Here is a 25952-nt window from a genome sequence, read left to right as displayed (position 1 = left end):
AGTTTTAATTGATGTTTATATTCCCCTTGAATCAATGGGATCTGCGAAAGATTCCAAAGACAGGTTGTATTATAGTGTGTGCTTTTTACTGCATTGTTTTGCTAACACAGAGCCAAATGATAGATTCTGTTATGATTCTGGTGGATGAAAGAGATTGTCTCATGAAAGCAACTACAACTCAAAAAGACAACCATCAGGGCCTAGTTTGGGCTTCTGGAGCTCCTGCAATCATTTGCTATTACCATGGACAGTTTTATTTGGATGCACTCTTCTTCTCTTCTTTAGCATTCAATAAATATCAATTGCATACAACATAATTTATGGATGACACGGTCCACCAGACCACTTACTTTTTGCTTTGGTGTAGAGTGGGGATCACTCATAGCACTTTCCTCCATTCCATTCAAATAGGGGATATTTACTATAGTTGTTTAATGAGCAACTGTCTTAACAACAAACATCGATCAAGAAAACCTTAATTGAAATGACAATGTGAACACTTTTTTTTGCAAACAGGATTAAGCCATTATGTAGAGCTTTATAGAAAGTGAAAATGACAAAATTGCAAAAATTGTAAATAAATTAGTATTCTTCTTATAACACCTTTGAATATAGTTCTGACAAAAAGCAAACAAACAGGTATATGAGGGAAAACTGTTCTTTTGCATATTTTACCTTGCATTTTTATTAAAAAATGTCTAATAGTATCTTTGCAAAAATGATTTAATTTAATAAAATATCCCACTTAACATTGTAACATCTTTTCGTTGAACAAATTAAAAATTATTGCTACGCAATACCATAATACCCAGTATCATATTTAAATACTATCAATTAACATAATATCAAGGCCATTGTAATCATCAAGAAATACATGTAATGTATTGCTTGTTTAAACTAATAATGTAAGAAAATTAGCAAAAAACTGCAATGTACCTTAATATCATGACTGTTATGCATGACACCAGCTTTAGAAAAAAAATACTCACATCACAGAAAATATGTAATATCAAAAAGCAATTGTGATTTCAGCTGAGTATCACAATAGATTTGGTACTGATAACATCATCAGATCAGATTCTGAAGATATTGGCAAACGTTTTTATAGTATTACTATACTTTACCTGTGAGGGTAAGATAGAGAAGGAAATCTGATTGTTCCATCATGTGATCAAGAACCTGAATATCACCCTCTCGGGCACATATTTTTGATTACTTATTTTAATTGAACAAATGTCTGGTTTTCACAAAAATACCAATATTTAATCTATATATTAATATTTAATGTATGTGCAATAATCTAAACTTTTATTAATGTGTAATGTATTCCATTTTTTTATATTATGGCTACTTATGGTCTTCCACTCTTATGGCCATACAAAATGCAAGTTAGTTCTAGTTGGTATTTATTCATAGATCATCTAAAAACACTTTTAAAGTTGACTATCAGTTTATATATATATTTTACATATTTTTTATGTCTAAAATTATACATATACTGACATATCTTAAAGTTATGATTTTTTTTGTTTTTACAGTTTGTTTAATATGTATGCATGTATATACTGGTTTGCATAGCAAGTGTAATGTTTTTATTATTTTATTGTGTCAACATACACATTCGGATTTGATATCTAAATAAAAAGAAATTAATTTCTGTATGGATTCAAATGTATGATAACTGTTCAGCCATTTTGGGATCAGTGCCTTCATTATGAAAATATAAAAGTCAGGTAGGAGAATTATTACAAAATATTAATTCAAACTGTACATTTGTTGCTTTCAAGTTTAAAAACTCTGATTCATCTTAACAATTTTTCTAGAATTGTGGCAAAACTTTATTTGAAATATCACAAAAATTTCAAAACTTTTCGCCTTTTAGTCTTTTCACTTCAGTCTTTCCCAGTTTTTCCAAAATGAGCAGAGCTGGGCAAGAAATGGGAATGGGGGGCTCTTCTAACTCAAGACAAGTTATGGCAATCCTTCCACCAGAATGTCTGACTCCACCATGCCCTCTCATTAAGTGTAGCAAGAAAATTGCCAGTGTTGATGAATCAGGTCATAGTGTGTGATATGCAGCCATATGGTACCTTTATATAGGAACACGTTACTGACTTGTCCTCCACAAAAAAGTCATTCTTTTTATATGAAATTAAAAGTACATGTGGCCTTATCAAGTTTAACAATGCCAATGTTTTATTCATAAGATATTAAATGTTAAAGGGTTTTCCACCTTCAGAGACAACTTTTTGTTTTATTTAAGTGCATGTGATTGAGTATATATTTTTTTTGCAATTGGATTTTAGTAAAATTTTAGCACCATTTGCCTTTTATAGTCTCTTTGTTGCAGTGTCTATTACTGTCTATGAAATGAGAATACTGAAAATTCATCAGTATGTAAGGGATTTTGTGTCTTTTGTCTGTCAATTTCTGAGCTCCTCTCTGTTGATTTATGACCATATAAAATCTGAATGTGCAGATAAACAAGTGGCTTGTAAAAGACAAACCATACAAGTTTTAAATTAAAATCCATATGTAAATATAATTTTTAGTTCAAAATATATGCATCTAGGAACAAATTTAAAATAAAAAGCATTGCCATAGTGTTAAATAGTAGTAATACCTGTATGGAGTAAACAGAATGGTACTGGTTTTAACCAGAGTCATGCAGTTTTGGTATTAGGCATGCTCCAGACCCATTTGTTGCATCATGAGTGAGGCAAAGTTTGCTGGCCTTGGCTTCAGCTGTGCACTGATCACATGCTGGATGCTGCTGAGCTACCTTGTAGTGGCATGAGTACATAACACAGGAACTGTTACCACCCCTTTGACGCTTCATTGATAATGTATGCAACTTTTTACCTTTATAATCTAAGCCTTTTTCAGAGATTGATGTCTTTGAATAGCTATTACTTTTACTAAGGCGATGATTGGCAGATGGATTTAGAGACTTCAAGTATTGAGATAAAAAAAAATAGATCAGTGAATTCAATTGAAGGATATCAAGTTTGTGTGAAAATTTAGGTATTTGTTGAGCTGTGCTAATTTGAAACAATTTGCAATTCACTTGTAATGAATTGTCAAATACGACTGCCACCATTTTACACATTACAGAAGATTATATGAGCCTGAAAAGGATCACACAACCTGAGCTATAGTTCGGAGGGCTTCCCTATAATTCCTTTTGGCTGTAACATCACATGATATAACACAACCAATCAGGAAAACTATCAGAGTCTGTAGAAAAACAGAAACATGGAATGTAGCAGCAATTTTATGATGAATATGGAAAGTGAGGAAACATCCCAGCTCACAGCGTAACCTTAAATATAGATAGAGAAAGCCATAAAACACTGAATAAACTCTTTGAATAGTGTGAGTGGCAATATAACTATGATGAAGATTAGTGAGCAAAACAAAGAGAATAGTGTCATACACATTTTTCAAGACAGTTGAATTGAAGAATTTTGAGTATTTTCCATGCACTATGAATTAAATTTCCAGGTAAAATTTGGTGAATCTGTCAAACTCAAATTTCAAAAGTTTTTTTTCATTTTTAAATATTATCGATTAATGAAAACTTTTTACCCTACTGGATCCTGCTTACTAAGAAAAAGTTAGCAGCTTTCGAGTTACTTTCATTTGATTACTTTAAATTCATCCAAACCATGACTTTTCATGATATTTTTTAATCTACGTCTAAATTAGCATGATCCAATCCAGCAGCGTTCCATTCTATGTCTAAATTAGCATGATCCAATCCAGCAGCGTTCCATTACCTATCAATTAGTATACCATATATTGTTTACATTACTTTTAGTAGTTTCTTCATGGAAGCAACTTTTCATAGGCCAAGCTAATGGCATCTGTCATATTTGCATAAGTGCACTTAAAATGTATTACAGAAACCAAGAGAAAATCCAGTGAATATACCCTGAGTATTAGTTTCTGAATGCACATTAGCCCTGTTTATTCCATGTATAAATCTGGAGCTCCATTTTTCAAGAAAATTGGATTTAATTGTTGTTTTGCGTATCATACACACAGAAACAGAAACATTTGCATGAGGAAATTGCTTGGTAACCAAATGAACTAAAATCCTAGTGGAAAATATAAATAGCACATAGAACTATATTAAATATTCTTAACTAATCTGTTTTACAGCTAGAAGAAATCTTTTGTTGTGGTAGGTGTAAATATAAATTCTGGAACATGAATTGTATATTTCTTATAATTATAACTTATAAAATACTTTAAAACAAAGTATTTAGCTTAAACTCTGCAATTTTTATCCCTGCTTAATATCATATTTTATTTAGAAAATCAAATCAAATTTCTCTTAAAAAATGTAAATTTAAAATTTCACAGAGGGGTGATTTTAGTGAATTCAATGGTTATAATGCGTTATGAAAATATGCTATAATACATCACGTGTGAAAATATGAATTAGTTTAATAAATAATAATTCACCAAAAGTACACACACATACACATTCTACTTAGGCAAAGGTTTCTTTCTCTATACTTGACCTGTATTTATACCTTGTCTATGTCATGAAGTTTTGTAGAAGAAATGCCCTGCCAATCTCATTCTGCTATTCTGTTTTATCCATGAATGAACATAACAGGCCAGAATAGAAAAGGAATGTAAGTTACAGTATGAACAAGCCATCCTTGTAAGGCTTCTTTTTCCATATACTTTTTTTAAATATTAAGATTTAATATACAGAAGTAGCAAAGGTTATCATAAATGTACCACCTTGATAAATTGTAAAAAAAAATATACTCTTAGGATTGAGATTAAATTGCACAAACCAAAAAAACAAAATCAATTTAATTGTCAAATTACACTTTTTTCTGCTCTGAAATCCCAGTGCTGTTTTTTCCAAGCCAATATAACTTTTGCTATGCCTATATATATGACTTCCAATGTATACCGCACACATTTCAATATTTACATGCTATAAAAAATTACTACTTTTATCAATGAACAAGATAGCAATTCTTATTACTTCCTATTATTATAGATGGGCTGATCAAATTGCAGGATCCCAGTCCATCAACTAGGTCTCTGGCAATGGATGGGAGGTTTGTGAATTTCTTACTTTCCAAACTCCCTGGGTTGACTTTTTATTAGTCAGCCCAGCTAATCAAAACTGTTCTGGGGATCCTTGAAGATATGAAATTTGCAAACCTCCATCCAGTAGACAGATTCTAATTCCACTGCCTAATTCCTTCCCTAAAAGCATTTGAAATAAAACATAGGGGCATGCTAATTCCTTCTACTGTTAATAATGATAATGTAAAAATCAATGTTATCATACGTAATATCTTTTGTAATTTATTAACATTATTTTCTCAAAGTTTCAAAGCTTAAAATCAAGTTTTATAATGCAATCAGTAACATTTTTTAAAGGCAAATGTTGAATTGGCCTGAATAGTGACCTTCATATTTTTGAACCCAGAGCAGTCACTTTCTTCTACTTGTTCTGCTAGTCACACGATTGTGCTTTACTTAAGAATAAATTGAGTGAAAATTATCTTTCACAGTTATAAAATACTTAGAGGATTTTTTTTTACCATTTTGACTCATGTAAAACCACAAGTTTTATATCACTGTCTATTTTTTATTTCTTATTTACTTTTTAAATACTTTGAGTTCTATTTTTTTAGAATTGTTAAAGGAGTCTATTAAAAATATTGATTGTAATCATAACAGCTATTGTTAAGCACATAAAAAAATAACCCATGTGTATTTACATTAAGTTGAAATATATTATTATACATATGCACAGGCAAATTCTTGATTTTCGTTATTTTGATATTTTTAAAGTTGGTTTCATGTTTTTTTTCGCAACTGTGTTGGGAGCATTAATAATTAATATACTTTAGTTGTCAATTTAATGGCAGCATCATCAGCTCAATTTTTGCAAGAATGACATAATAATATCATGAAGTTGCTGCTTTTAAAGTCTAATAAAAATACTGTTGCCCTAAATAACCAGTTGATTTTAAGCATCTTCTCTTTTAGTAATATATGTTCATTTGTATTTTCCAATATCTTAATATTTTTGATAAATTAAAATATAGTTACTTTCAGTGCACATTTAAGACAAAATTAACTCAATATAAGTGAAAAGGAAAAAACACTTAATTTCACTAAAAAGATTTAAAGAAAATAAAAAGTAACGTGCATATAAATAATGTGTCTGAAATGACTAACTTTAAGTAATTTAACAAATTATGTCAGGTCCCATTTCCAATTGTTTGAGTTATATTTTACTCCTAACATAATCATGTAAAAAAGCTAAACTAAAATCTAAATAAATGATTAATTATTAGTACAAACGAGAATACTTTTAATAGCATTAATAGCATTTTAATTATGATTTTTTCCAGACCTTTTTGTCTTAAAAAAGCATGATAAGAAATCCACTTGATCCAAAAAAACATGCAAAAATAAGATAGATGAGCAGAATTTTTATTACTGGTGAAACATGTGCACATAATGTGTTGAGACTAATTAGCTTTACATGCAGTCCTGTGAGTTAGTGTGTTCTATTGTATGTCATCTATCAGTAAGTTTTCAAAAGCATCTTAGGGTATCAAATAATATTCTTATTTGTTCTCTGACAAATCAATGACTCACCTATCTTTACCATAATATAACATTTGGGACACTACTTCTACACTGGACTTGTAAATCTCTAAAACTATTACCTCTGCTAACTAATTTCTCATTATCCGTATTTCAACATCATCTTCATAGTATTTTTCCCAGATCTTGTTATGTATATGTTCTAACACATTTAAAAAAAAACTGTTGCAAATTATTGAAAAGACACAACTGTGAACCAACATAATGTTAAGTCAAAGCACTGCACAGCATACACACTTTTAGAAATAATGGTAAACACAGAGTATTTGACCTCTCAAACATAGAAGCCTTTTTTTCTTAAAAATAAACATATTTCTTTATTCAATAAAATGAGTTTAACATTTTTAGGTCTGATTAATTTTTATAAACAGCAATTCTGTTGGAAAGGCTTATGCATGTTGGCTTTCACATCTGGCGTTCATTACCTCCTGAGTTCTATTTAAAATTGCCTTTAAGCTGATAATGTTATATTTTGAAAAATGAATACCAATAAGGCAAAAACAATTTGAAAAGTATTACAGGAGTCTGTGATAGTAACAAGGTCTTTCTCTGCTTTGGTATGGATTCCACCATACAAAAATAACTTCAACGATGCAAGTAGCTTTAGGCTAGAGTACTGTAGCATATCAAGACATATCTCAAATTAGAAAAAAATATTAAGAATAAACTTGGATCACTACCCCCTCCCTTCCCCAAAAAATGCATATATAAAACAACTTTAACAAAAAACTCAATGGCGGGTAAATAAAAAACAAAATACATTTTCCATTAAATTGCTTTCTAGGATCTATGTTACTGCAAAGCAATAAATACAGACCAGGTATCTTGTTGTTTGACAGACATATAAGTTAGTTGAAAGTTAAACAATCAGACCATCTTGAAGTGTAACCAAGCATGCTGCCATCGGGTAGGCTGGGCAAATGGAATAAAAAGTGAGCTCTGCTGGTTATCTTAAAAAATGAGTCCTTTGAATCTTGCATACTGTACTTTCCTCCTTTGACAATGAAGATCATTTATGTATAATTCTAAAAAAAGCCAATAAATGAACGTTGCTCCTTATCCAGTAGGTTGACCAAGCATTCCAAAAAATAGGGAAAAATTAAAGAGAATTCTAAAACTATACTTAAAGCAAAGGCAGAAAAAAGATGTGTCCTATCTATACATCAGTCTATTCTTTTAAAAAAATTGAGCTAGACAAATTTCATTGACATATAAAACAAAGTCAAAAATGCAATGGCAAGAGACATGGGTAAAACAGGAAGACACTGATGCTACAAATAAATTGCAAAAATATGTACAAGACCCTGTTTTTCCTCAATTGTTTACGATTGTAATGCATGTTTAACAGCAGCAGTCAAGGATGAAGTTCCAGGCACCAGACTGCATTTTCCGCTTCCAACTATGTAGTGTGGGGCTGACGAGCCCCTACCATTCCTGTCACCAGATGACGCTAGATATACTTGTCTCCCTTGGCAAAAGTGGTAATATAGCACTGTTTGTGTGAGCTTCATCTGGGTGCTGCTCCCTGTTTGTTTTTGTCTGTGGCCGCTGTCCATTAATTAGTGTCATAGGTATGTTGCAATAAGTATGCTGATTACCTATTGAGGTAAGAGGCAGGGTGCCAGTAGGAGGTACATCATATTCATAGCTTCTATAATAGTGTTTCTGCCGCATTTGTGTATGATAAGTGTTATGAAAAGTAGAACGTATGTCAGGATGGGCAGTGGCTAGGGCAGTGGAAGTGGCAGCAGCCATGGAGATTGCTGAGACCGTCTGCAGTTCCCCGAAAGGTCCCTGCTCACTGACATCTAAAACCTGCTCATGTGTGATGGGTTCTATTCTTTTAAAAGGCATTTCATATTGTAAACGTTTCCAGAAGTTTGAATTCAACTTGTTGCATTTCGGCCCATGCCATTTGATAACTGTTAGGAGCTTAATTGTATGTTTCAGAGTTTCCACTTCTTGGTAATTCATAATCCCACGTAGTTCACTGCACTCAATCAGTATCACTTTTATTTCTCCAGTGACCAACATATTCCGAAGTCTGGTTTCTAATTCAAATATACTCCAACCTCTTCTTACAACATAAGTGGGAGTCATGACAATAATAAGCCTTTTACTTTGGTCAACACATCTTGCCACATCTTCAATGTACGCTGAGGGATAAAAAATAAATTTAGCACAATTATTTATAGAGCACATCTTTCATGTAATTCTAAGGACATTACTCCTTGATATTCTGTCTATTTTTGGCATGTGTTCATCATCATGTTTTAAGAGCCATGCAGTTTTCTAACATCTGTATGGGGGCTTGTTTTTTGTGGGATTGTTTTTGCTGTGGTGGAACCATTGTGATGGACAATTAAATTGGTATTATTTGTTAAAGTAACAATTCAGAGGGTTTTTTATTTCATCACTGGATTGGTGCTACTAAACTAAGTTCACTGCCTCTGGTCTTATATTTACCAGCTGCTGTCTACAGTTCTCCCAACTCCTCTCCGGTGACAAGTTGCCATCTTGTGACTGCACCTTCTGACTGACCGTAAGTCAGAGATAACAGTTGCATGCTCTCAATGTAAATCTATGAAAGTCTTGTTCTGGCTTTGTTTTAGCTTTAATAAATTTAAAGTGAGTTGTTACTTCCGGATCACCCAGCAAACACTTGAGCTTCCCGGCAGGTCGCAAACTGCTGGAGACCGACTGGAGCGGCACCCATAAAAGAGGAAAACAATGGTATAAGACAAGGGGCAGGAAATATAGATTACCACTCCAGAGCTGCAATAAAAAAAATGCTGGAGTGGTGCTTTAGCATGCTGGGCTAAAGCAGAAATTTTATAAAATAGTATGGTGACTTTTTATTTGGTTTGGCACAAATGTGGTAATACCAAATATTAGTGAGTTTGCATTGAAAAATTTTTTAATAGAAAATGCCATTTTTGTGTCACTTCTTTCTAAGTGCAAAAACTATTTTAATCTTTCATTGATGTAGCCATATGAGTGCTTATTTTTGTGCAGCAAGTTCTTTATGAGTGGTGCTATTTTATGAAAAGTTTCTTATAGTATACATAATAAGTAATATTCTTTTTTTGCCTGTTATGAAAGCAGTGGTGGAAAATATGCATTCTTTTATTTTTGAATGCTAAAAAAAGTTTATTTAAAACTTGATTAATTATTATTGGCTCTGTTTGATACATGGCAATCAATGCACTAGGATATGCTTTGACAGATAGTAATGGCAAATTTGGGGGCAAAGTTTAATTTAAAAATGGTATCCATGGTGAGCCAAGTCAATTTGTCATGTTAAAATAAAAACATGTAATCGAGTAAAGTTTCCAGCTTAAGTCTCCCTGTATGCACCAAAGTGGAGAGGAAGAAAGGAAGAAACTGCTGAAAGGCTGGAATTCCCAGCATATAATGTCACATTAACCCATTGTTACAACATTAAAGGTCTTTATTAAATTATAATTATGCCTAAAATACAAACAACTTACTTCCTGTTGGAATTAAATCTCTGTCGGGTATGAACAATTTATAACCAAAGTGTTTTTCAAGCATATCAGGTAAAATTTCCAGTGCAAATCTTTCTTCTTCTCCGGTCTCCTGGTTCCATTGATCAGGGTCTACTTTTGTATATGATAAATATGCATCAAAATCCTTGTTATCTGAAATAAATAAGCAAAGCTTAATGACAAAGTACAAAACAGATCGAGAATCAGCCACCATGATCAATAGCATGAAAAAAGTATCATATTTTCCATTACATCCTCAAACAATTCTATAATCAAATTAGAAGCTTTAACCCAAGATGTCTGTTGCTTTTCAGGTTATCACCTGTGTAGCTGAAGAACAAATCCTTGCTGGCATTAGAAATAAATGACCACCTTAAGCTGCCCAGCCAAGAAGCTTATGGGCTATCCACTCTCATCTTATGGTTATGCCTGTGGGCCTTTGGTATTAGTATATTGAATTAATATCAGCTATAAATTAAAAGAAGAAAAATTATACTTGCACCACATTGTTTAAAAACAAACATTGTTTAAAAACAATGAAGTCAAGTTTTTAGAAAGTTGCTGGAAAAAGCTATTATTCTCAGAGGTTGATTCAGATCTGTCTTGGTACTGCAACTTTCCACTCAGTCCTCCTTTGGCTCGCTTCCTTACACCAGCTCCAGTTCTTATCTTTGTCTTCCTAACACTTTGGCACCTCCATTGCTCCTTAGGCCTCACATTACTTCATGACTTTGAAAGGAGGAAGACCGGGCTGCAGGTTACTGCATTATGCTTGGTCCAAAACTGCTGAGACTGCATCCCATGTTGCCTGGGGGAAAGAATAGGGGACAGGACAGGCCCCATGACCCATGAAGAGGGGGCATGAGTAAGCCAGGCAGTGAGGAAACAGAGCTGAAAGCGAATGAAGAAACAGTGAATTTCCCAGTGGCAGCAAGTGCAGAGGGAGTCGTGCAGTTTGCTCCACAGGGTGACAGACAGCGCGGAGACAAGCCGAGACAGAGATTAAGTGAGCACTACAGAGAGACAGTGTGTGTGCAGAGCGCTGTGCACCCAGCTAGACTGAGTGCTGTGTTCGAGAGGAGGAACAGAGGCCAAGTGCAGAACCCTGAGGTGCGTCCCCTATTGCTTACATTGCTTACAACGGCACCCATATGAGACCTAGACTACTGCAGTGATCTTTACTTTGGCTGGCACATAGAGGAGCACATGATGAGCAGAGCAGTGCAGAGCAGTCATTCAGGTGACAGCAGCTACTCAGAGAGACACGTGCCATGAGGAACCTTGTGGAGTGCTTTACTTTTTCTAGTCAGTTAAACTGAATAGGGGCTCAGCGGAAGGTATGGGAGACCGACCGCTGCTGCCAGAAGATGGACCATTGTTTAAAGGATCCAATCTGTGGACATCACCCCGGCCATTGCTGGTGCTACAATTCCTGCGGGATCATCTGTGAAGGAGGAACATAAAGGACACAATAAGTTGATAATTGGACTGCTACTATTCTGCTTCTGTTTCCTTTTTGCAGTAACCCCACAATCATCTCTCTCCCTGCAAGAAGTTAACTGCATGTTAATTAAACTGTTAAATTGTTAACCCTTGCTCTATCTGCCTTGCGTCACTTCATCCATTTACTCTGCTTACAAATTCACCCCGCAACATCAAAATTTGAGATGGGCAGACACCTGAATGTTCGGGTCTGGTTGGTTTGGCTGACCAGTTACAAATGTTCGGGTTCGGATAACAGAACAGTACCTGGACCCGAATCCAGACCACATTCACTTGAATAAGGGGTCCTGAATATCCAATGTTTGCCATGCTGTCATGTGCATGACAGCACAGCAAACACCATTTCTGATCAGAGTTCTTTTGACAGAAATTTGCACGTTGTTATGATTGGAGGTATAAAGTTTATCTTTGGTCACTGGTGTCAGCTGATGGGACTATTGCTCCCATCAGTTGATGCCTGTTTGCGCTGATAAGGCTGGTTTCACATTTGCGTTTTTTAGCGCTGGAAAAAAACGCTAACCTGCGCATGCGTTTTTTCCCCTATCTTTAACATGGGTGCGCATACTTGCGCGCTTGTAAGCGCATGTATGCGATTTTCATGCGCTGCGTTTTTTTGGGGTGTGCGATTGGATTTTCCAGACGCATCATGTTGCATTTTTTGGCCCTGCAAAAAAGCGCATGCGCACATATGCGCACGTTTTGCGCTAAAAAGGGCCATTATAGCCTATGGATGCGCATATGTGCGCACTGGCATGCTCATGTAAGCGTTTTTTTGCATATGCGTTTTTTTTTTTTAACCATGGAATTTAGGGGTTTGAGTTAGAGTTAGGGTTAGTTAAGGGGGTTTAGGGTTAGGGTTAGGGTCAGGGTCAGGGTTAGGGTTGGGTTTTGGGTCAGGGTTAGGGTTTAGTATGGTTTGGTTAAGGGTTAGGGTCAGGGTTAGGGTCAGGATTAGGGTTAAGTATGGTTTTGTTAAGGGTTAGGGTCAGGGTTAGGGTTAGGGTTAGGGTTAGGGTTAGGGTCAGGGTTAGGGTTAGGGTCAGGGTTAGGGTTAAGTATGGTTTTGTTAAGGATTAGGGTCAGGGTTAGGGTCAGGATTAGGGTTAAGTATGGTTTTGTTAAGGGTTAGGGTCAGGGTTAGGGTTAGGGTTAGGGTTAGGGTCAGGGTTAGGGTTAGGGTTAGGGTCAGGGTTAGGGTTAGGGTCAGGGTTAGGGTTAAGTATGGTTTTGTTAAGGATTAGGGTCAGGGTTAGGGTCAGGATTAGGGTTAAGTATGGTTTTGTTAAGGGTTAGGGTCAGGGTTAGGGTTAGGGTTAGGGTTAGGGTCAGGGTTAGGGTTAGGGTTAGGGTCAGGGTTAGGGTTAGTAAAGTCATGGTTTGGGTAGTGTGAGGGGCCACCTAAAAATGTTGGAAAAAAACGCAAACGCGGTAAAAACGCGCTAAAAACGCATACAAACGCATAAAAACGCTGCGTTTTTTTCATGCATGCTCATAAAAATGCTTGAAAAAAACGCAGCAGTTGTATGCTTATGTATGCGTTTTTTCAATGCGTTTTTTTGCGGGAAAAACGCGCTGCAAAAAAAAGCAAGTGTGAAACTAGCCTAACAGTGATACCAGGGTGGCTGATGGGAGTATTCAGCCAGTGCCTGCACTGCAATTAAATAATTGTAAAAAATGTTGTCAGCAGGCGTCAGCTGATGTGAGCAGTAGTCCCATCAGTCAACATAAATGACCAAAGGTAAACTTTATACCTCCAATCACAGCTACAGGCTCACACTATCTTTTGCCAGTGTGGGAACCAGGGCTGTCTGACCAGTAGTGATGATTTTTGCCACCAATCAGAAGCGATCTTTGCTGCACTGTTATGCACATGACAGCGGGACAGACTCCCGGTGTCCAGGGGGTTGAACCCAAACTGTAACACAGACTTGCTGGTGAAGTCTGATTTTGGTGTCAATGTCCAAACAATAGTTGTTCGGTACAGATGCCGAATAAACTGTTCGGGTTGGCCCATCTCTAATCATAATTTTACTTGATGTCTAACCAGTGCCAGAGGCATAGAAGAGTCAATGCAAGTTAGTGGAGGTTTGGGCAGGGAGATGTGGAACCAGTAGAGTAGAAAGGAAAAATAAATGGAATGATTTTTTATTTTTTTTACCTGTTTCCCAGACATTATAAAGATAAAACAAGTAGGCTGTCATACTGCTTGATTTCTTGGAATCAGATTACAAAATATTCAGATACAGCCAAAACTGAATTTTAATGAAATTCCAAGAGAGTTCAACTCACCTCAAATCGGTTCTTTATTCAGAGATGTATAAGGTCTTCCCAATAACACAAGTCCCAATAAAAGAATTGACATAATTGATGGATTTTTCAGCCTTAAGATTTCTTTCTGATAACCCCTCAAAGTACCAAACAGGAAGGAGTTATATTCCTCCAAATTTGAATTTGAATTCTATGCTTTATAAAGGGATAATACATTTCTGAGTGGCCAGAGACTATAGTCTATAGATTGTCTTTATTCCACCGAGAACCATTTTGGAATCTAATGCTACATAACGCTTATCTAATAGGCTACAAAAATACACGGATCTAATTCTTTCATTATTAAGAATGAATGTATTTCTTTCTATTATTTGCCCTATTTCCTTTTTAGGTTTATATTCTATGTATTATTTCAATTATATATATGCATGCACTGTATATTGCGGATTTGCATGATGATCAGGTGATTATGGGAACCATTAAGACTAGAAACGCACTAAACAAGTTACTACTTCTCCTGGGACATCTGTTCTGCTTGGCAGAACATTTAGATCTCCATATACCATATGGAGCTTTTAACAAATATTAAATACATGGATCTTTTATGATGTGCTGGTTTCTGCTATGGATGTCTTCTATGGACTCAAGTTATAGAATGTTGTGCATTAATTGAACATGGGTAGGCAGATTACACCATTACTACATTATGACATCACTGTGCAATCTTTGGATACATTATGAAGAACATTGTTTCCTTATACCAGAAGACTAATAACATCATATACTGGATTGCAAAAATTAATTCCATATCAGCTACTTATCAAAACTTCTTTATGTTACTATTTTGCTTCCATAGCTTAAAAAAGAGACTTTTATGAAGTAGACAGTGTCAGTTTTAGATTCTGAGTCCAATGATTAATTTCATTTTATAGTTGCATTTTTTCAACCTTTAGAAATCCCACCACTTCTAGAGTTATGTGAAAATTTTTTCTAATGAATTACATTTAATGTTAGCAAGAGTATTTTTCTTACAAAAATATTAACCAGCCTAAAAATGACAACATTCCGTTTCTGAACTTTCAAATAAAAGTTGTACCATAGTGTTTAGAGATCTAAAGGAGCTTACACCATTAATTTCCATTTCTCTTGAAGTCATATAGATAATCTCACTCCATGCAACTGATGTACTTAGCAGGAGACTAAAAGGATGGTGGCTTCTTAAACAAGCACAGTAAATGAAAGCACTGTTACCACTCACTACCAGACATCAAGTTAAAAGGCCAACAGTGTGATGTAGAGAAACACTGCAGCTTTCTAAGTAACGCCTTCTGAAGTTCAGAATTTTGATAAGGTAAAACATTAATGTAATGCAAATTCTTTTTAACTCTCTTCACTCTCTTACATCAAGCATCTAAGCTATTAGAAGACATTTATACAGTATGTTGTCAATTGCTTGATAAAACAAACTAAAAGACAGATGACATACAAAAAATAATTACATGTAATGTAAGTCTGGGTACAGATCAGAGAATAAGTATAAAGTGTATGTGACAGTGACAGGACAAGTACTTGGGGATTGCAATAATTTCCAAAATTGCTATCATATGTATACTAGACATTAGGAAGTATAATGTCTATCTCAACCATGCAAAAATAGCTATCCCATATGTCCTTGTTTTCTCTGTCCCTCACAGTCAGTACAGGTTTTAAAATGATTCATTACTAGCAATGATGAGCGAGTATACTCGTTGCTCGGGTGTCCTCTGAGTATTTTTGCATGTTCAGAGATTTAGTTTGTATCGACACAGCTGCATGATTTGTGGCTGCTGGACAGGTTGAATACATATGAGGAATGCCTGTTTTTAGGGCATCCCCACATGTATTCAGTCTGCTTAGCAGCCAAAAATCATGCAGCTACTTCGACAAAAACTAAATCTTCGAACACGCCAAATAGTCAGAGGCCCCCAGAACATGCTCGGAAAATCCGAGAAATGAGTATACTCGCTCATCACTAATTACTAGGCTTAGAAAGTTTTGCAATTTGCCAGCTGGTTCACCACTGTGAGCTCAACTTACATGATAGCCATGGCTTGTTTGTCACAGGCAGAAGCAGTGCCTACACGGCCCCCGGCTGTTTAACTCCCTAAATGCCGCTATTGAAATCAATCACAATATCTCCTTCCCTGATCGGCGTCCCTGCGATGTCATCACAAGGGCCAGGTCATCATCATGGCAAACCAACCTCCAGAACATGGTCTAAGAGTTTTCTGTCAGAGTAATATCAACATGTATAATGCATTGCAATGCTGATGCATTGCAATGCATTATGACAGCAATCAGAATGATAAAAGTTAAAAATAAAGAGTAAAAAATTTCTGTAGTGATGAGAGCCTGCTTAATTTTACAGGTGCGTGTCTTTAGAAGAACAAGCTTAGCATAAAGTATGGGCTCTACATCGTATTAGGCACTGCAGCAAATGGGCACTACAATGGCAGATTTGCAATTTTCACTCAGCAACATCACGGCTGCTTGTTTCTGGAAAACACCCATGGAGTCAAAATCTTCATTACACCTGTAGATAAATGCCCAGAGGGGTGTTCTTTCCAAAATGGGGCATTTGAAGGAGGATTCTACTCTTCTAGCACTTAGGGGCTCTGTATATGGATTCCAAAAACTATTCTAAGAAATTCTGTACTCCAGGAGTCTAATAGCGCTCCTTCCCTCCTGAGTCTCACCGTGTGGCTAAGCAGTGCTGTAGAGCCACAGATGGGGTATTCCCTTGTTCAGCTGAAACTGTGTGACAAATTTTGATACAATGTTTACCCATTTCCCCATGTGAAAATATAAAATCTTGGGCTAAAACAAGATTTTTCGGGTAAAAATGTAATTATTTTTTCTTCACTACCTAATGGTATATAATTCTGTGAGGTACATTTGGTGTCAACATGATCACTGCACCCCTAGATGAATTAATTAATAGTTATAGTTTGTAAAATGGGGTCACTTATATGAGGTTCTGCTGCTCTGTACCTCGGGGTCTGCTAAAGTGACACGGCACCCTCAAACTATTCTAGGAACATCTAGACTTCATTATGACACTTTTTCCCCTTTGTGCATTGCACTGTGCCTCAAATATAGTTTTTGACCACAATTGGGGAACTGGCGTGCTCATGAGAAATTCTGAAACAAATTGTACTGTTCATTTTCTCATTTTAGAAAATTAAAAATTTAGGGCTAAAGCAACATTTCAATGGAAAAATATTAAAATTTCCCATGAACTCAGCCCAATGTTGTACAATGCTATGCATCACTTGAGGGATAAAAATATTCCCTACACCTCTGGATAAATTCCTCAAGAGATTCTCACAATAGTGTCATTTGTAGGGTTTTTTGTTGTTTTAACATCCACACTTGCCATCTATTCCAATCAATTTTGCACTCCAAAACATGATTGGTGCTCATTCCAAACACTGCCATGAGCCCAAACTGTAGTTATTCAGCACATATGGGATATTGGTGTACTCTGTTTCCGACTGCATTTCTTTCCAGTTTTGCCTACCGCAATACAACACCTAACCCCTTAAAAAGGTTTCTGGTCTTGACTGCAAATGCATCTGTGCTTTAGACCTCCTTCATATGTACATGTCTCTGGTATGTTTAGCATCCATTTTTACACATACCGGAGAAACGTATCCACAAGTACTCATTATAACATATGGGAATGCACAAATGTCCATGTTTTCACAGGGACCTTGTTTCCATGTGACCCACACATAGACATGTCCATGTTTTTGTGGTGCTAATAAAAATATGGATATCTTATAGCCTACATATTGTAATATATTGTTTATATGCTTTGATATAGTTTGGTCACTAGACCAAGGGTGGAATGTAATGCAAATATGAAATATGGTTGTTTGAATCCAAACACTATATATTGCAATATACTACGGTGTAATATCATTGATGCTGAATCTTGATACTTAGCCACAAAGCATTTGCTCTGTGTTAATACCGTAAGACAAGGTTAATTGTTCTGTGGTCTTTGAAGCTATGTGTTTCAAAGATTCATTATCCTGATTTGCACAGTGATACTGAATACTTCCTCCTTTCTATACCCTGCCAATTGGTGGAATTGGGGGGTTGTTGATGGGAATTCTACAAGGAGCTTTCCAACTAATTCTGTGTGGTATTCTAATATAAGAGCTGTGTGGTGTATTCTTACACATGTGCTGGGAAAAATTGGAAAAATAACAACTGTGCAGATAATGAATATTTATGCTGCTTGAACAAGGAAGTCTTGTGTTCAATAATAGTATGATGCTCGGAGCCAAGGGAGACCAAAATTTTTTGATGGTTTCATGTAGCAATGATCATGCATGACATCAATAATCAAGGACTGATTGTGACACAAATGAGACGAGTATGAGTGTGTGACTGGGTTACAATAGGTATTCAGTTTTCAGAATTGGTGATTATGGAAGTCATGCTGCCCATATATTACCATCTTAGAGCATTATGCTGTGATCATGAAGAGTTAACTTTGTGACAAGCAACATATGGGGGGAACTTTGAACAGTGACAGATAACCTTGAAGCATTGTACTATTGTTAGAGGACATGTCAGTGGCAAACAGATCTTGGGTTGGTGCAAACAAACTTTAATATTGTAGTAGTCTATAACAAACAGACCTTGAAGTCTTGTGCTGTTATCAAGCCAACAACCAGCTGTGCAATGGCAAGATACTGATGATTCAGCAGATGTAATAGGGGAGGATGTGGGAGTTGTGTATAAAAAGGTGGACCCTGTGTCAGTGAGGTAGGGACATTTCCAGAAGGTATCGTGGATGCACGGTTTCTGTGATGACAAGACCAGAATATTTCCTTCTCACTGACACTGTGGTCCCTCCAGTGGAGAAGTGATGTTACAATACTTGGTAATGTATTGATGCTTATTTCTCTATGTACTATAATTCATATTAATTGTATGATTCACATGAAATTAATTAACAAAACAGGGTAATATTATATCTGCCATTCCATTAATTTGGTGTTTTATCATTTAAATTAATCATTGTATAGTAAAATTGTGTCATATCTAAATGGTGCCTTCTTTAAAGCCGTATCCAAACCTTATTGCTAAACAGTTGGCAATACAGTTTTCTGGTAGAATAGATGACAAGGACTTATTGTTAGGGTTGGCGGATTGCATTTAATAAAATATAAAATAAAGTGTAATCGCAACCCAGTGTCCACCGTGCAGTGATGAACCTGCTGCTAGTAAGAACAATGACGGAAACAAAACAGCGAGCGTTACCTTAAACACACTGTGCTAACACCACACAGTGTGATTAGAACACTGAATACAAAGCTCAATTCCTTCACAAAGAGGTACTGCACAAGAAAGCTAAGTACTATACCCTGTTACCTTCACAGGGAGGAAGCATAAGGGTTGAGCTTGCTCTGTAACTGAACTGTGCTAACCATACACATGAACGAAACAGATGCTAAGCCAAGCAGCTAATTATCCCAGTCCTGACGCTACTGAACTTGCGACTGATTGGCACCCTAAGCATGTAGCAGACAAGTGATTCAGGTGTTAAGCTATGGATACAAAACCGCATAAGTTTGCTACCTGTTTGTCAACATGTACAGTCTTAGAGCACAGACAGACACACACAAACTTGCAGACAGAGTGGTAGAGTAACCACACGCTCGTACCAAAACATAAATGACACTAACACATCCACATGCACTGCTGAGAGCCTTTTATATGCTAGGCTCCACCCCAAACAATCATGCCCAGTCAGTCGAGACATCGCCCGCGTGCAAACCCGGAGCTGTCACATCACCAGAGCAGCTATTGTCCAACCACCAATAAGAAGAAGCTACATCAGGGACATGCTCAGTAAGGTGATCTCTGGGCTTAGACTCCAGAGCGCAAGGCTGCACTTGCATATTGCTAATTAACATAGACTTGGCTGAAGAGCCAGCAGTAACCAAACATATACTACGAGCCTAAGCAAGATGCTGGGACTGACGTCTGTGCTGAGTAGCCATCACAGTAGCCGGACTTGAATGGGAGACCATAGTACCAGATAATGTTTAGGATCCATCCTGTGCAGCAGGAGAATCTGGACACCTAACACTTGTAAACTTTTATGGGTTCATGCAAACATGTACAGCATATGGATGACATCCATGTGCCATCCCTGTGACATGTACCAGAATAGAAATGACTGATTTTTGTGTTAAACATGTGCAAATAGACAGATAGATAGATGGATATCTGTGAGATATATAATTTGTGCCTTGCATGTGTAGGTTACTGTACGTGTATTAACCTAATAATGAGTTAGTAAATGGGTTGTCTGATTGAAACCTCTCTATTACTAACACCAGGCATTGATGTCAGCTTTATTTTTGGACAATTCACAGCTGACATGAACACCAAGCCCCATTACCCTGATTGCCAATGCACCAGGCCATCAGGCAGTGCTCATCCAATAAAATGCTCCAATTCTGGGACAGCTGCAGGCCGGTATTTTTTGGCTGGGAAGGACCCAATAACCATGGACCTTCCCAGCCTGATAATATCAGTTCTCAGCTGTCTGCTTTACTTTTCATGGTTATCAAAAATAGGGGGGACCTCACCTAATTTTTTTCCATTTCTTTACTTATTAGGTAAGTATTACAGTAAGCTGCACTTGCAAAGCACGCATTGTATATCTCACATATATCTATTTATCTGTCTATTATCTATTTATTATCTATTTATCTATATCTTTGCAAATATTTAACACATAAAAATCATTAATTTCTACTGTGCATTCTGTTCCATTATGTGTCACACGGACAGCATATAGATGTCACACAGAGACCATACACACTACATAGATCTTAAAAACCAACCATCTCACATCTACTTTTATTAAGCAGATGTGTGAAGGGGGCCTTACTCATCCTTTCAGGGTCCAGTGCTGAGTCTCCATCATTGCTCTCAAAGTCTGCTATTGTTTGCTGATTTCATGCTAATGCTCATTCACTTTGCAGTTTATTTATTGATAAATATAGACAATTAAGGACCTTTGCACGCATTAGGCTGGTTTCACATTTGCGTTTTTTTGCGCTGGAAAAAAACGCATATGTGCGCATGCGTTTTTTCCCCTATATTTAACATGGGTGCGCATACCTGCGCGCTGGTAAGCGCACGTATGCGATTTTCATGCGCTGCGTTTTTTTGGGGTGTGCGTTTGTATTTTCCAGACGCAGCATGTTGCATTTTTTGGCCCTGCAAAAAAGCACATGCGCACATATGCGCACGTTTTGCGCTAAAATTGGCCATTATAGCCTATGGATGCGCATATGTGCGCACTGGCATGCTCATGTATGCGTTTTTTTGCACATGCGTTTTTTTTTTTTACCATTAGTTTAGACAATGGAATTTAGGGGTTTGGGTAAAGTTAGAGTTAGTTAAGGGGGTTTAGGGTTAGGGTTAGGGTCAGGGTTAGGGTTAGGGTTAGGGTCGGGGTTAGGGTTAAGTATGGTTTGGTTAATGGTTAGGGTCAGGGTTAGGGTTAAGTATGGTTTGGTTAAGGGTTAGGGTCAGGGTTAGGGTTAGGGTTAGGGTCAGGGTTAGGGTTAGGGTTAGGGTCAGGGTTAGGGTTAAGTATGGTTTGGTTAAGGGTTAGGGTCAGGGTCAGGGTTAGGGTTAGGGTTAAGTATGGTTTGGTTAAGGGTTAGGGTCAGGATTAGGGTTAAGTATGGTTTGGTTAAGGGTTAGGGTCAGGGTTAGGGTTAGGGTTAGGGTCAGGGTTAGGGTCAGGGTTAGGGTTAAGTATGGTTTGGTTAAGGGTTAGGGTCAGGGTTAGGGTTAGGGTTAGGGTTAGGGTTAGGGTCAGGGTTAGGGTCAGGGTTAGGGTTAAGTATGGTTTGGTTAAGGGTTAGGGTCAGGGTCAGGGTTAGGGTTAGGGTTAAGTATGGTTTGGTTAAGGGTTAGGGTTAGGGTTAGGGTCAGGGTTATGGTTAAGTATGGTTTGGTTAAGGGTTAGGGTCAGGGTTAGGGTTAGGGTTAGGGTCAGGGTTAGGGTCAGGGTTAGGGTTACGTATGGTTTGGTTAAGGGTTAGGGTCAGGGTTAGGGTTAGGGTTAGGGTCAGGGTTAGGGTCAGGGTTAGGGTTAAGTATGGTTTGGTTAAGGGTTAGGGTCAGGGTCAGGGTTAGGGTTAGGGTTAAGTATGGTTTGGTTAAGGGTTAGGGTCAGGGTGAGGGTTAGGGTTAGGGTTAGGGTCAGGGTTAGGGTTAGGGTTAGGGTCAGGGTTAAGGTCAGGGTTAGGGTTAGGGTTAAGTATGGTTTGGTTAAGGGTTAGGGTCAGGGTGAGGGTTAGGGTTAGGGTCAGGGTTAGGGTTAGGGTTAGGGTCAGGGTTAAGGTCAGGGTTAGGGTTAGTTAGGGTTTGGGTTAGGGTTAAGTATGGTTTGGTTAAGGGTTAGGGTCAGGGTTAGGGTTAGGGTCAGGGTTAGGGTTAAGGGTTAGGGTTAGGGTTAGTAAAGTCATGGTTTGGGTTAGTGTGAGGGGCCACCTAATGTTGGAAAAAAACGCAAACGCGGTAAAAACGCACTAAAAACGCATACAAACGCATAAAAACGCTGCGTTTTTTTCATGCATGCTCATAAAAATGCTTGAAAAAAACGCAGCAGTTGTATGCTTTTGTATGCGTTTTTTCAATGCGTTTTTTTGCGGGAAAAACGCGCTGCAAAAAAAAGCAAGTGTGAAACTAGCCTTACAGATTTGTCACGTTTTTGTCTGACCAGAATTGTCACAACACATGAACGATTTCCTAATGAGAATCCTGAAGTGTTATGCACATATTGCTTATTTTTGACTTGCAGATTTGGTGCAGATTTAAATCTGTAGTCTGTCAATTTTTCATTTATCCTGCAGTTTTCACTCATGCTAATGAGTAGGGAAATCTCTGGAACAAAAATTCATTTAAAAAATGCATCAAGATCATTGCAAAAATGAACCTATCTTATGGTACGTTTTTCCTGCCATGAGATACAGAAATAATGCAAAAATTTCTGCAACATATAATTATAAGTTTTTAAACTCCTTTATTTTGCAGCATTTTTCCCCACACTTGCCTAAAACTTGTATTGTGACAACGTCACTGGCAAAGTACTTGAGGAGAGATTCATTTCACTGATGTTATGAGCTCAGTTATTTGAAACCCAGAAGTTTGCTCCAGTACACTATGTCTTAATAGGAGTTAATTGACCATTTTTATGGCTGGGTGTTTGTGGACAACCATAGAGCAGTTGGGAGGTTGTCCACCTTATCTCCACCCCAACATGTGGTCTGGGGTTTAAACAGTTAGCCTTAGGAGGCATTCTGTGTTCAGTAGGGCTGTAGAGAGGAACCCCAGCTTTTTCTGACCTGGTAAAGAAAGGAAACGCTGAACCAGTGTATGGTTGTTCTCCTGAGTGTGTGGATCCCCATAACAACACACATTGTTCTGTTTTGTTATGTTTAGCTTTTCCTTAGGTCAGAAAGGCCTTGTTTATTTTTGCTATCTATGCACTGGCTTATGCAGCATCTTTAAATAAACCATTGAGTGATTTAAAGAAACAGCATTCTGGTGTCTACCTATGTGTGCAACTGAGTGAGCCAATCTACCACAATATATACAGTATATACAGTATGATATACTGTATATAATTTTTTTGTTAAATTACTATTTTTTTGGTCACAAAAGCCATGCCGTTTGTTTCTCCATTGATGTAGTTGTGGGAGTTTGCCTTTTGCAATAAGCTGTAAATTTGATTCTGCTATTTGGGGTACATACACCGTAACTTGTATTTTATTTTTACTACTTACTATCGACAAACACAGAACTTTTAACCCAGACAAGATGAAAAGTCCCAAAGTCACTGCCTAAATAGAAAATGAAAACTGAAACAAAATGTGCCAGGACAAAAGTAGGTGCAAATACTAAAAATAAATAAATAAAATAAGTATATATCCAACACAAGGATAAATGGTGGGTGAGCCAAAAGTGAAACTCACAGAATAATGAGGCACCAATCAATGGCCTCTTACTGTGAAGAGCAAAATATGCAAAATGTATGTATAAAAATATATATGTTTATATCAAGGAAATGGTAGATAAGTTAGTTTAAGCATATGCAGTGATGATGTGGTACAAAATGAAGTGTCAACAAAATTAGGTCCTGTAGATTAGGCTACATAAGATGCAGATAGTGCATATAATGATGTAGACATAATAGCATTCACCCACAAAAAACACCCGACACGCTTTTTAAAAATGCTTCATCAAGGATCTCTGCAAGGGTCAGTACAATCTATACCATGATTCACTCTATATGCTTGAGCTAAATTTTCCTATTTGCCATTGTTTGCTATACAGTTGAAACTGGATCAGTTACAGCAGTTTTGTCAGGAGGAATGGGCCCAAATTCTGACCAACTATTGTGAGAAGCTTGTGGAAGGATATCCCAAACGTTTGACCCAAAAGAAACACGAAGAAGGAGCAGCATCCATTCCAGGTGAAGAAAAATCTTTTGCTTTCATTCTGCCATCAATAAATACAATGTTTCGACCATGCCATGGTCTTTATCAAGTACATGGCATGGTCTTCGTGTTTCTTGTGAGTCGTTGATCCTGTTGGGTCCTGGGATCTTTGGAGCGTGCATTCCACCTGTTTATCTGTGTGCTGTTGGCTGAAACTACCTAAATGTTTGACACAAGTCATTCAGTTTAAGGGCAATGATACCAAATACTAATGAAAGGTATGTAAACTTTTGACTTTGCAGTAAGTAATAAAAATGCCTTGAAACATTCTCTATCTCATTATTCTGGCATTTTGCCAGAATCCTAAGTGACCTAAAACAGAAATGATTTATTCTGATTTCATGTCAGATATTGAGAAAAACATGCATATGTGTCTTTTTAAATAGTGTATGTAAACTTCTAGTTTCGAATGTATATATACATATTTTTATATATATATATATATACCTTTTGCATATTTTTTCTTAACAGGTGAGTGGACATTGATAGTCTTTTGGTTCACCCATCAATTATCTTTGTGTCTGTTATGTTAGATAGATACTTGTCTTTTTAAATAATAAAAATAAATTTTTGTATTTGCATCCACATTTTTTCTGGCACTTTTTTTTGTTAAGGACACATCAACATTTATATAATTGCTTTTAAAATTTTCGCTGCATTGCAACAATGTGTTTTTTTCATGTTGTTTACCACTTTTGCAGAATTAGACTTTGTCTCATATGCTGAGAGCTGTGTCAGGGCTGTTTAACAGAATAATTGATGTTTATATTAATATAATTTTGGGGTACATGCAACTTTTTGATGATTTTTGATTCATAATTTTGTTTTTATAGGAAATGAGATGAATAAAAAACAGAACTTTTTGCTTCTGTTAATTGCATAACCCCTAAAACTAAAATCTAAAGGAATTTTCCTGGATTATAATATTAATGGTTGAGGTGTAATACTTTTCACTCCTAACAATCAGCAGCTTGAAGAAGCCTCAATGCTCAGTGCTCAATGCCGCCTCCTTAATGTTTACATCATGTCATCCACCTACACACCTACAATAACCTGAGTGTAGGCTATTGCAGCATTATTCTACTGAAGTGATGATAGAATATTTAAAAGCCCACAGTGCATAGGTAGATGACACAATGCAACAATATCATAAGTTCCACGGCTAACTTCAAACTGCTGATCAGTGACGTTTATTCTTCTGTTGCAAATATATAATAAGAATGTCAAATGGATGCAAAATATGCACTTCAATGGGGATATTTCAGCCATCATAAGACATCTGCCTAGACCCCAGAGCATAATAAATGAAACATATAAAGAATAAAAAAAATCTGAATTCTTCCTTGCTCACCTGTTCAAACACCACCTCCGATGCTTGCTGTCTGCCTGTCTGGTCCCCAGAGCCTCTTTTATATATATATATATATAT

General features: G+C 36.7%; 1 protein-coding gene across 1 annotated transcript in view; it reads right to left on the bottom strand.

The window, feature by feature from the left end:
* Nucleotides 1–4432: 4432 nt before the first annotated feature.
* The window catches only part of IL1RAPL1 (interleukin 1 receptor accessory protein like 1), a 2193655-nt gene continuing 2172135 nt past the window's right edge, over nucleotides 4433–25952 (bottom strand). The window contains exons 10-11 of the mRNA XM_073565918.1: nucleotides 10149–10319; nucleotides 4433–8813 (exon numbers count right to left, since the gene is read on the bottom strand). Coding sequence (XP_073422019.1) covers nucleotides 8095–8813; nucleotides 10149–10319 — 890 coding nt within the window. The 3' untranslated portion in view covers nucleotides 4433–8094. The remainder of the gene's footprint in view (nucleotides 8814–10148; nucleotides 10320–25952) is intronic.

Source organism: Dendrobates tinctorius, unplaced genomic scaffold, assembly GCF_039654945.1.
Source record: "Dendrobates tinctorius isolate UK_male_01 unplaced genomic scaffold, ASM3965494v1 ptg000016l, whole genome shotgun sequence".
NCBI lineage: Eukaryota > Metazoa > Chordata > Amphibia > Anura > Dendrobatidae > Dendrobates > Dendrobates tinctorius.
Note: the sequence above shows the minus strand (reverse complement) of the source record. Positions and strands in the feature narration are given on the sequence as shown.